Source organism: Mangifera indica, unplaced genomic scaffold (assembly GCF_011075055.1).
Source record: "Mangifera indica cultivar Alphonso unplaced genomic scaffold, CATAS_Mindica_2.1 Un_0049, whole genome shotgun sequence".
Classification (NCBI taxonomy): domain Eukaryota; kingdom Viridiplantae; phylum Streptophyta; class Magnoliopsida; order Sapindales; family Anacardiaceae; genus Mangifera; species Mangifera indica.
The window spans coordinates 163,678-176,098 of record NW_025401141.1 but is presented as its reverse complement, the minus strand read 5'-3'; the positions used below and the strand labels follow the sequence as shown (position 1 = coordinate 176,098).

At 38.0% G+C, this 12,421-nt stretch overlaps 1 protein-coding gene across 1 annotated transcript; it reads left to right on the top strand.

Annotated features, from left to right (window-relative positions):
* The first annotated feature begins 548 nt into the window (after positions 1–548).
* LOC123206791 (protein pleiotropic regulatory locus 1-like) lies at positions 549–11,799 on the top strand. Its single transcript, XM_044624032.1, has 17 exons — positions 549–929; positions 1,009–1,033; positions 1,107–1,224; positions 1,443–1,524; positions 1,763–1,825; positions 2,053–2,137; positions 2,872–2,964; positions 8,697–8,760; positions 8,867–8,952; positions 9,047–9,148; positions 9,303–9,386; positions 10,026–10,086; positions 10,197–10,263; positions 10,381–10,458; positions 10,853–10,917; positions 11,085–11,162; positions 11,257–11,799. Exons 1-17 carry the CDS (start codon positions 796–798, stop codon positions 11,427–11,429), a joined length of 1,458 nt encoding a protein of 485 aa, XP_044479967.1. The 5' UTR covers positions 549–795; the 3' UTR covers positions 11,430–11,799.
* The last annotated feature ends 622 nt before the right edge of the window (positions 11,800–12,421 follow it).

Here is a 12,421-nt window from a genome sequence, read left to right as displayed (position 1 = left end):
AATGCTGGGGCCCCAATAAGGGTCCTTGCTCTTTTTTGCCATTATGCTATGGCTATCCATGGGACGGAAGACAAATAAACTAGAGATGCAAGACCTAGTGCTCAAATTAAATTAATGATTGATGCTAATCTAATTATAATGTCATAGTTATAGTTGAGAATAAAAGTGAACCCAATAAAAATTAGTTTGAATAAAAAGAAAATTTAGTTTAAATTAGCGATAAGTTATTAGATGATTCGTCAAAAAGGAATAACAAAAGTCATTCGAAATAAAGAAAAAGAGTTATTAAAGAAGAAATTGGAGAATATGGATACCGATGACTCAATCTATATGAGTGGGCTCAACTTGAAATGAAGTTGTATATGGATCTTTGTAATTCCTTTCTTCTTTATATACATTTGAAGAGTTTATTTATTGTATGCCAAAATCAATGTATGGATTTTGGGAGTAACGATGGCAATAATGGATAACATGAGTGAAATAAAATTATATTCCAATAATGGAGCTTTTGTGTTTTAGAGATGGCGTGGAATAATAGAGCTTATTCCAAAAGGAAGCTCTTGTGCTGGTGTTTGGGAACAAGTATTCTCACAACTACCACTCGGTCCGGGTTATCCCAAGCAGGGTACAAGAACAAAACTTACTCGCTTTCGATAAATACGAAACCTCGTCAAACCATATAACATTTGGAACGGATCGGGTTCGGGTTCCTCTTGTCTCTGTCTAAAGCCCTAGCCGGTGCTCGAGTTGAGAGGAGTTACTAGCAGAAACGGTATCCAAGAAGAAGAGAAGAAGATGCCCGTACAAACAGGGGAGTTGGAGCCCGTGGAGCCACAATCATTGAAGAAGCTTAGTCTCAAATCCCTAAAGCGAACTCTCGATCTCTTTAGTCCTGTTCATGGCCTCTTAGCTCCTCCCGATCCTGAGAGGTCTCTGTTAATTTCTCAAGCCTTAATGTTCAATTTTCCGTTTGTTAATTTTATTGACTTGTTTTTTGGTTTGTTACAGTAAAAAAATTCGCACGAGCCACAAGGTTAGTTGAAGTGATTTGTTTGTATAACGCGGTTATTTTGTGGCTTAGAAATTGAATTTCGAATTTATTATAGATTAATCTTGAGTACGGAGGAATTAAAAGTTTGAGTCAATCTGCACGCCATGCTAATTCGAGTGCAGCGAGTAGCGGAAATCAACAGTCAGGATCTTCCAATGTCCTTGCTCTGACTGGTATAACTTTCGGGTTTAATCAATGAGAGTTCTGTATGTTATGTTTTAGGGTTTTAAGAATATATGCTTGCATGTTTTAGTTTTAGGAATTTAGACTAGTTAGTTGTTGGCAGAAAGTTCCAGTGCATTGTTTCAGTAATATAACTTTGCTTTTATCCGTTGGCAATCTTGACGTAGTTTAAATCTTCACTTGGAATGTTGCTTTTACTGCAATGCAGGGCCGGAGGATTCTAGAGATCCCCAGAAAGCAGGCTCCCAAAATGCTTTGGTTGTTGGTCCATCTGTGCAAACAAAGGGCCCGTAAGTCTTCTCTATCATTATTTTTCTTAGTTCTTTCTGGATAGACAATGGTGTATCTTTGTGTATATTTTGGTCTGTCCCCGTTTTATGAACTTTCCCTTGTTCATTTCTAGCTATTTGGTATGCCATAGGGGTTTGTAATTTGCTTTAACACTTTAGTTTCAATGGATTCTATCGGTTCTCTATTGTCTTTGAAATGCATTTACTTTTGTGCTAACCTGGATTTTGTTTTTGTCAGAAATAATATTGGTCTTCAAGGGAAAGGCACTATGGTTGTTTCTACGTCTGGATCGTCTGAAAGGTTTCTTGTTTTCTCCTTTGTCATGCTTCTTTCAACTCCTTTATTATATGTATGAGCAGTAGGAGACAAGTGAATTTGCATTCCACTGTTTTGCATTTTAATTTGATGCAGTATTTCAGCTTAACAGTGGACACCACTTGGTGGAGTTTCTTGTTCACAATTTTATGTGGATATTACCCTAGATGTTGAAGCAATTCTTACTAAAACCTGTTGGTTGCTCTTCCTAGGAATTATTCGACCTCTGCATTAATTGAAAGAATGCCTAGCAAATGGCCACGGCCTGTATGGCATCCTCCATGGAAGTGCTACAGGGTAAGAATTCATTAAGTTTTTGTTGTTGGCCACATGCAAACCGATTGAGGTTACTAGTTTATTTATTTATTATATAATAAATTCTTTAAAAATTATACAATATCATGCATATATAGCTATGGAACCGACAACTGCTTTAGAAGTAAATGTTAGTGTTTAATGTTTGATAGAGCCAAATCACGGTTTCCCTTGGTTTCTGTACTCAGACCATGGGGCAGCTGGAAATTTTCTACTCTTAGTTTTCATTTCATATATTTTTGAGTTCTGAAATCTCCTTAAATCATTTATTTGGTTTGATTTGGCTTCTCCGTTTATTATTCTATTACATATGCAAATTTAACTAGTGGAGACTTATAGGTGCACTATACATTCTTTTACATGCTTTCTTATCTATTATTAAATTTCATTCCGTTTTGAAAGTAAGAATGCAACCATTTACATTTATAGACCATCAATTTGGTGAGCCTTGCCATGAAAATTTTGTCAAAGAGAAGGAACTTAATATACTTCATATGGATTCAAACTTGACTAAAATTTAACACAGGAAATATGAGATTGTTTCACTGCTGCCCGGTTGACTGGGCAGGGATGACTTAATTTCATTTCTTTTTAACCTCCCCATACATGTTTGTTCAAGTTGACAGTCTTTCTGTACGGTTGGTTTGTGTGTTCTGTACATCAATCACTTGCTGACATGGCATGTTACTTGACAAAACTTTGCTTTTGCTTGGCAGGTCATTAGTGGCCATTTGGGATGGGTAAGGTCCATTGCATTTGATCCTAGTAATACATGGTTTTGCACTGGCTCTGCAGATCGCACAATTAAGGTATTGGAACTGTTGGTTTTCTTGACTTTTTCGTGATTATGCCATGATTGAAGTATTGAGGCTTGCTTCTGAAAGAATATAATTTTCTGTTTATTTCATGTTCAATAGAATTACAATTATATAGGAGGTTAGAAAAGCTAATTTAGGAAATCTATTAACTACTCCTATCTAAGTTTAGGAAGGATATTATAGCATTCCTAATCTATAGGATCTTCTATGATACACTATCAATACAAATATCTGAATTCCTAATCTGTATGATTCTCTATGATTCAAGGATCTCAACAATATCTCAACATATCTCAACACTCCCCCTCAAGCTGGAGCATATAAATCATATGCACCAAGCTTGTTACAAATATAATTAATTCGTGGCCCTCGAAGTGATTTAGTCAGGATGTCAGCAAGTTGATCATTTGATTTGACATAACTTGTGCCAATAATGCCAGATATAACTTTCTCTCGAACAAAGTGACAATCAATTTCTATATGCTTTGTTCTTTCATGAAAAACTGGATTAGAAGAGATGTGAAGAGCAGCCTGGTTGTCACAAAATAATGTCATTTGAGGAACATCTGCAAACTTTAATTCTTGAATCAACTGTTTCAACCAAACAAGTTCACAGGTAACTAATGCCATAGCACGATACTCAGCTTCGGCACTTGATCTAGCCACAACATCTTGTTTCTTGCTTTTCCACGATATAAGATTTCCTCCAACTAAGACACAATACCCAGAAGTAGATCGTCTATCTGAAGGTGAGCCTGCCCAATCGGCATCAGAATATCCAACTATCTGTGTATGACCCTTATTCTCATAGAGTAGACCTTTTCCTGGTGCTCCTTTGATATACCGTAGAATTCGAACAACAGCATCCCAATGATGGGTACATGGCGACTGAAGAAACTGACTAACAACACTGACTGAAAATGAAATGTCAGGGCGTGTTATGGTGAGATAATTGAGCTTACCAACCAATCTGCGATACCTCCCAGGATCATTAAGAGGCTCCCCTTGTCTAGGTAAGAGTTTAGTATTAGGATCCATGGGAGAGTCTATGGGTTTACAGTCTAACATCCCTGTTTCTTCCAGAATATCCAAAGCATACTTTCTTTGTGAGATAACAATGCCAGATTTAGATTGTGCCACTTCTATGCCGAGAAAATACTTGAGTGGCCCCAAATCTTTAGTCTGAAAATGTCTAACCAGATGTTGCTTTAATTGCATGATGCCATCTTGATCATTTCCAGTTATAACAATGTCATCCACATAAACAACCAAATAGATACTTTGTCCTTGTGAGGTATGTCTATAGAACACTGAATGATCAGACTCGCTTCTACTCATGCCAAATTCCTGAATTACTGTACTAAAACGCCCAAACCAAGCACGGGGAGATTGTTTTAAACCGTATAAAGAGCGTCGAAGTTTACAAACCAATCCAGACTCCCCCTGAGCAACAAAACCAGGTGGTTGCTCCATATAAATCTCCTCCTGAAGTTCACCATGAAGAAAAGCATTCTTGATATCCAACTGATGTAGAGGCCAATGTCTAATGGCAGCCATAGAGAGAAACAGACGAACAGAGGACATTTTAGCCACTGGAGAGAATGTTTCATAATAGTCCAGGCCATATGTCTGGGTGTACCCTTTCGCAACCAACCGAGCTTTCAATCTATCAACCTTGCCATCCGGACCAACCTTAACCGTATAGATCCACCGACAACCAACAGTGGTGTGTCCAGGAGGTAAGGAAACTAAATCCCAAGTACCATTGGCATGTAAAGCAGACATCTCATCCAGCATTGCTTGTCGCCATCCAGGGTCAGAAAGGGCCTCATGAATATTGTTAGGAATAGAAATAGAGGACAATGTAGACACAAATGCATAATATGGTGAGGATAAGCGATGATAACTAAGGAAATTATAAATAGGATGAGGATTACGAGTGGAACGCATACCTTTGCGAATGGCAATGGGAAACTGATCAGCAGGAGACAAGACCTCAGTATTAGAGGAGATTGGTGCAGGAAGTGGAGACACAGGAATCTCAGGAGTTACCTCATGAACATCTTCACCTGTAGGACCCGTACTGGGCTGAAGAGACTGCTCAATGATAGGAGCAGGCTCAGACAGAGAAGTAGGCAAAGAGATAAGAGAAGGCAATGGAAGAGTTTCAGTGATAGGTGGACCACTGGGAGAAGAAAAATAAGGAGAAGACTCAAAAAAGGTAACGTCTGCAGAAAGATAATATCGACGTGTTTCAGGAGAATAACACCGATATCCTTTTTGAAGACGAGAGTACCCAAGAAAGACACATTTGAAAGCACGAGCGGTTAACTTGTCCTGACCAGGAGATAGGTTATGAATAAAACAAGTGCACCCAAAAATACGAGGAGAAAGAGAATACAGAGGTTGTTCAGGATGTAAAATAGAGTGAGGTACCTGATGTTGTAAAACTGAAGATGGCATTCGATTTATTAGAAAGCAAGCAGTAAGGACTGCATCAGCCCAAAATTGAGAGGGGACATTATTGTGTATAAGGAGGGTACGAGCAGTTTCAAGAAGGTGTCGATTTTTACGTTCAGCAACCCCATTTTGCTGAGGGGTATAAACACAAGATGACTGATGTAAAATACCTTGAGAAGACATAAACTTGGTAAAAGGAGCAGAGAAATACTCAGTAGCATTATCACTACGAAGGATACGTATAGTAGTAGAAAATTGAGTTTTTATTTCAGCACAAAAAGTCTCAAAAATAGAAAATAACTCAGATCGATTTTTCATCAAAAACAACCAGGTGCAACGAGAATAATCGTCAATAAAAGTAACAAAGTATTTAAAACCTAAAACAGACGCGACTCTACTGGGACCCCAAACATCTGAATGAACTAACTCAAAAGGGGATGCAGCCCGATTATTGACTCGCTTGGGAAATATTTGTCTAGTATGTTTGCCAAGCTGACACGACTCACATTGAAGAAATGATAAAGAAGACAAACTAGGTACCATCTTCTGTAGTTTGGAGATACTAGGATGTCCGAGGCGGTTGTGAAAAACTGTCGGAGACGTAGTAACTGGACAGGCTACAGACTCAGATGGTAGATGTAAGCGGTAGAGACCCTGTGACTCATGTCCTGTGCCAATCGTCCGTCTCGTACTGCGGTCCTGTATAACAAAAGAATCTTTAGTAAAGGTAATGACACAGTCTAAAGAATGAGTGAGTTTACTCACAGAGATGAGATTAAAAGGGCATTCAGGTATATGAAGTACAGAGTTTAAAGGTAAAGAAGGAAGAGGAAGTGCACGACCTAAGGTCGTTGCTTGAGCTATAGAACCATTGGCTAATGTGACAGCAGGTAGAGACTGAGACTTAGTACAATGAGAAAGTAAATTAAGGTTACCAGAGATGTGGTCAGAAGCACCAGAATCGAGAACCCAAGGTCCAGAAGGAGAGGATTGAGTGAAGCATACGGCTGGGTGACCTGGATGTGCACTAGAAGCAATGTTAGATGAGGGTTGCTTCGATGCTTGATACTTGAGATACTCGTCGTAATCAGCACCTGTGAGAGTCAATGATGGTTGAGACTGATTATTAGAAGAGTGTGGACCATCCATCTGAATAACGTTGGCAACCCGAGGAGGACGACCATGAAGTTTATAGCATTTGTCTCTAGTATGACCCCATTTATGGCAATAATTGCATCGTGGTCGATTCCCTCGACCAGTACGTTCTCCTTGTTGAGTCTGAGAGGCAAGTGCAGATGAATCTAGGTTGGAACCTGTTATAATACTTGGAGATGACACACGGAGCAATCGAGCAAAGACCTCATCCAGTGATGGGATAACTGCACTCGCCAGAATTTGATCTCGAACATTATCAAGGTCCGAACCGAGAGCAGCTAAAGTTAATACCATAAAGAATCTGTCTCGCTGTGCCAAGTCTTCTGCAACAGATTTACCGGTAGGAAGGAGAGAATTAAACTCAGTTTTCAGTGAAGCCATCCGTCCAAGAAAATCTGACATGCTCAACCCAGGTTGTTTTAAATTAACCATATTAGACACCACTGAATATAGTTGTTGGATGTCATTAGTATAGAGAAGTTTAGCCTGAGCCCATAGGTCAAAGCATGTACGATATGCTTTAAAAATTGGTTGCAGTTGGATAGCAATCGTATTCCATAACATACTACACAAAGCAGCATCAATTCTAATCCAGTTGGACGTATCGGTTTGAACATCCTCAACTTTAGTGATTAAATGGGCTTCGATTCCTTGTCCCATACACCATAACTCAATAGAAGCAGCCCATGAAGTATAATTATTGCTACCAGTTAATTTTTCAGTTGTGATAATAGGCAAAGAAGTGAACGAGAATGATGTACCTGCTTTGAAGCTTTCAATAGCCATAATAACCAAAATAAGATCGAAAACTTAATCCACCTGGTAGAAGAAGCGTTGAAAAGCTCCCGAAGATAAGGTCGGTAGAAGAATCACAATCTGAAGAGAAGAGAAAAGAAAGGTCGGCAGCAACTGATTTCCGGCGATAACAGAAGCGGACGGCGGCAGAACGGCGCGTGGATGGCCGGAGGAGGATCACCGGAGCTTTCTGTAACTGACAGTGCCGACGGTGAGGCAGCACGCTCTCCGGAGAAGCAGATCGGAGATCACAGTCTGAGCACGAACAACGGCCAGCGCGTGCGAGCTATTCCGGCGTCGGATGGCGGCGAAGTTTCCACGGATGGAATCGCCGGTGTCGTCTGAGTCCGATTGAGAGGGCGGTGTCGTTTCACGGTCACCGGAACAGGAGATCGGCGACGGAGATACCGAGGAGACAAGAGGCGCGTGTAGGCGCGTGCAACGGCAAACGACAACGGTATTCGACGGGTTTGACGGCGAGACTATTCCGATCCCTCCAGTGTGAGCACAATCACCGGAAAATAATGAAATCACGGTGATCGGAGAAACAGCCGGAAAAGGTTGCTTTGACGGATGTGTCGGCGAGAGAATCTTGATCACACTGGTATAGGCACGATCACCGGAAAAATGACGGAAGCACAGTGATCGGAGAAACAGTGGAGAAAGGGGGTTTGATTCGCCGGAACAGAAATTTTAAAAGCTAGGCTCTGATACCATGAAAGAATATAATTTTCTGTTTATTTCATGTTCAATAGAATTACAATTATATAGGAGGTTAGAAAAGCTAATTTAGGAAATCTATTAACTACTCCTATCTAAGTTTAGGAAGGATATTATAGCATTCCTAATCTATAGGATCTTCTATGATACACTATCAATACAAATATCTGAATTCCTAATCTGTATGATTCTCTATGATTCAAGGATCTCAACAATATCTCAACATATCTCAACAGCTTCACTGCACCATATAACTTACCTCAGTGTTGTTGCAGATAGTTTGTTTTTCACAGTTATGTTATACCTTATAATCTGATCATTATGATGCTTGTCTATTGTTGGATGAAATCAGAGATTAAATTTTTAGGCTAGCTAGGCTTAATTAATTTGGATGAAGGATTTGATTAAAAGAATTATTTTCGCTGTTGTCCTAAAGAATTCTGATTAATGCCGGTCCGAGAGTATCTCCAAATGGGGGTATCTAATTGGCAGACCATATAACCTGATCATCTCTTTATTAATCAGCGTCCATAGATGCAGCTTCTAATGGTTATATTTTCTCCCTTTATGAAATCTTGTCTTTTGTTGACTAGATATGGGATGTTGCAAAAGGAACATTGAAGCTCACACTAACTGGACATATAGAGCAAATTCGAGGTTATTCTTTTTAGTACTTTCTCTTGAATTGTAATTTGGTGACATGCTTTTAAATTCTAGTGTGAGTCAGGGATTAACTGGTGAGCTCATATGATTTCCTTTTCAGGCCTTGCCGTCAGCCAAAAACATACCTATATGTTCTCTGCTGGTGATGACAAACAAGTTAAGTGCTGGGACCTTGAGCAAAATAAGGTAAGAAGTTTAAATTTTTTTTCTTTAAATTAACTTTTCATGGATATATACTGTGGAAGGGCTTTGATCTTGATACCTTTAATTGTTGATTTAGGTTATACGGTCTTATCATGGTCATTTAAGTGGTGTCTACTGCTTGGGTCTTCACCCAACCATCGATATATTGCTTACAGGGGGACGCGATTCTGTCTGTCGGGTATGAAATTAACCATTGTTAAGAAATTATTTACCAATATCATCATGTTAGCAATGTTTGTGATTGTTTGTCAGAGGGAGGCTACGTTTTTTGCTGAATTCAGGAGATGGAAAGTGATCTTTTTTTTTTTTTTAAATGTTATAACAATTTTCAGGTTTGGGATATTCGCACAAAGATGCAAATTTTTGCTTTATCTGGGCATGAAAATACAGTTTGCTCTGTTTTCACTCGACCAACGGTATGTAAATTATGTTTTGGGAGGGTTGTGTTGATTGTTTCATGTAATGTGCATCTCTAGAAAAAGAAAATCACCTTCTTTATTTATGGCTGTTGTCTTAAAATAATTCAGCAGTTGATTTTTATTTTTTCTGTTTCGGTTGCTGCTTTTTCTTTAGTTTCTTAGTCAAGATTCTTCATTGATTTTATGTGTCTTAAGACATGAGGATTTAAAGGAACTTGCATGCTGTAGAGAATTTGAACTTTCAAATGAGACATGTCTGAATTTAATGCCCTTTGCTTTTACAGTCTTATGAAATGCCCCAGTCACCCTTTCTTTCCCTACTATGCCCTTGATTGAAAATTGCAAAGTAAATGAAGGGCAAAGGGTTTGGATCAAGAGTGATAGTGTTTGTTCTAGAAGAGAAAAAAAAAAAAAAAAGTTCATGTAGGTAGTTTCTGATACATTAAAACCATTAAGCTGATGATATGCTTATTATGCATATTTTGAGATATGTTCATTTGTCATGATTTCATGCAAGCTTGCCATTCCAATATCCTAAGTGCCCAAAAAGAAAAAAATGTTGATTGTCCGTGCAAATGATATGACTGGCTGTAAAATTTTATTGGTTAAACTGAACTGGCTTCTTTTTGTTTCCAGGATCCACAGGTAGTTACTGGCTCCCACGACTCGACCATTAAATTCTGGGACCTTAGATATGGTATTTAATACTCTTCTCTATTGTTGTTATTGTTACTTTTTGCAACAAGTCTTGTCATTTTTTATTCTCTAGATATGAAAATTAACACATCAAATACTCCTTTCTTGTAGGAAAAACAATGTTAACTCTCACACATCATAAAAAATCTGTGCGAGCGATGGCATCACATCCTACAGAGTATGTTGTCAGACTGTTGTTTTTTTACCACTTGTGAAACAATAGATCATGATTTTATTGTACTTTCTTAAACATTGTGTCTTTTTTTTTAAAAATATTTTCTCTATCTTATTGCAGAAATTGTTTTGCATCTGCCTCAGCTGAAAATATAAAGAAGTTTAACCTTCCAAAGGGAGAGTTTTTACACAACATGCTGTAAGTTCTCATACATAATGTGCTTTCAGTCTATAATTCAAGATATATGATTTTAGGTGCTTTCCTTTTATAATAGTTCATTCATTATTTTTCCTTAATTTTTCATTTTTAAATTTATCATCGATGACTTTTGTCTGAAGTTAGGTGAATTGAAGATTGTGGAGATGCATGCTCATTATGACACTGTTTCACTCGCAAAAACTGTGAAACAAAAATATTTTCCACTTAGATTGGCTTTACACTGTGGTTTGAATATATGATCTCAAGTCACTTTGAAAGCTATGATAATGCATCATCTCAAAGACCTCTTCTTTTTATTGTGGAATCATTTTTTTTTTTTGGTTGCCCTGACAATCTTATTTATTTGAATGTCAACCCTTGTTATTTTGTGCAGCTCACAGCAGAAAACTATAATTAATGCAATGGCTGTCAATGAGGATGGTGTGTTGGCTACAGGAGGTATGTCTTTCCTACATTTTGGATATGCTTCAATAGTGGTGCCTGAGATTGTGGCAAGGAGATATTCTCCCCTATTTTTTTTTTTTTGCAGTGAATTTGGCAGATTCTCCTGGAGCAGAATATATCTATGTATACATATCTGATTATTTACACTTTTGTGATTGAAGGTGACAATGGAAGTTTGTGGTTCTGGGATTGGAACAGTGGTCACAATTTTCAGCAGGACCAAACAATTGTGCAGCCTGGTATGTCTGGTTATTTGTTAGTCTTTTGATTATCATAGTTAGCCTGATTGTAGAGTGAGGAAAAGGTTAAATACTGAATCTTATTTTGTTCCAGGCTCATTGGAGAGTGAAGCCGGTATCTATGCTCTCTCCTATGATGTTACTGGTTCTAGGCTTGTTACATGTGAAGCTGACAAGACAATCAAAATGTGGAAGGAAGATGAAACTGCCACACCAGAAACCCATCCTCTCAACTTTAAGCCGCCAAAAGACATTCGGCGCTTCTAGTTTCATCAGCGTATCTGGCTGCTTTTGTGGGGGTGTAACACTGTTTGGTTATGTTCTAGCATCTTGTAAAATTAATTTAGCAATATCATTTAGTTCACTCTCCAATGAAGCCAAATTTTGCTTGCTTCTGTGTGGGAAAAGAAGAGAGCCCAGATGCAAAATTGCCCAAGCTAGATAGAGTTGGAGAAGAAAAAAATTTTAGCATCTTCTGAACACCATGGAAAACAACCTGACCCTAGTCTGGTTTTATTCCCTTTCCTGGTAATGAAAATTTCAGAGGGTTGAATTAGTCCTGTTTTGAATTTTGCAATATGTTCTTAGACTATTACAGTTTGAGTTATTTAACTGGGAAATATTGCATTTTTTGATATCTTAATCATGTATCAGTAATTTAAGAATCATTCTAATTTTGTTAGAGCATTGGGTTTAGAGTGGATTTGAGTCGAGTCGAGCTGAGCTTGAACAAAGTTTGGGTTAAGCTTGGATCAAGTAAAAAAAATGGCGTGATTCACGTTCGAGCTGCCTCTTCTCCCCTAAATGGGTTGGAATATCATAATTAATTGAAATGACCTTAAATTCCTTCCTACACAAGCTTGGTTTGAAATTAATTTAATGATTTTCCTGTCTGAAACTAAGAAGCACGCATGTACTTTGCCTTTGCTTTCATTTGCATTGACCATTTTCTTCTATATGCACGTTCTGTGGCCCAATTTCGACATAAAAGGGGCATGTACCGACCACATTAAAAATGCAAGCTCACATATGGAACAACAAAAACTAGACAAAACTACAAAGTTTACGGAAAAAGAAGAGTAAAACATGTGTTCCCACCGAAGGTTTGGCCTAAAGAGGCTTATCCACCGCTAGATGACAAATAATATTTTTTCAATCAAAATCAATTTTTTTAATTAAAAAAAATTAGATACTAAAAGTATCATTTTATTTTTATTATTTATAATTATTATATAACCTTAAATTAATAAAAATTAAAA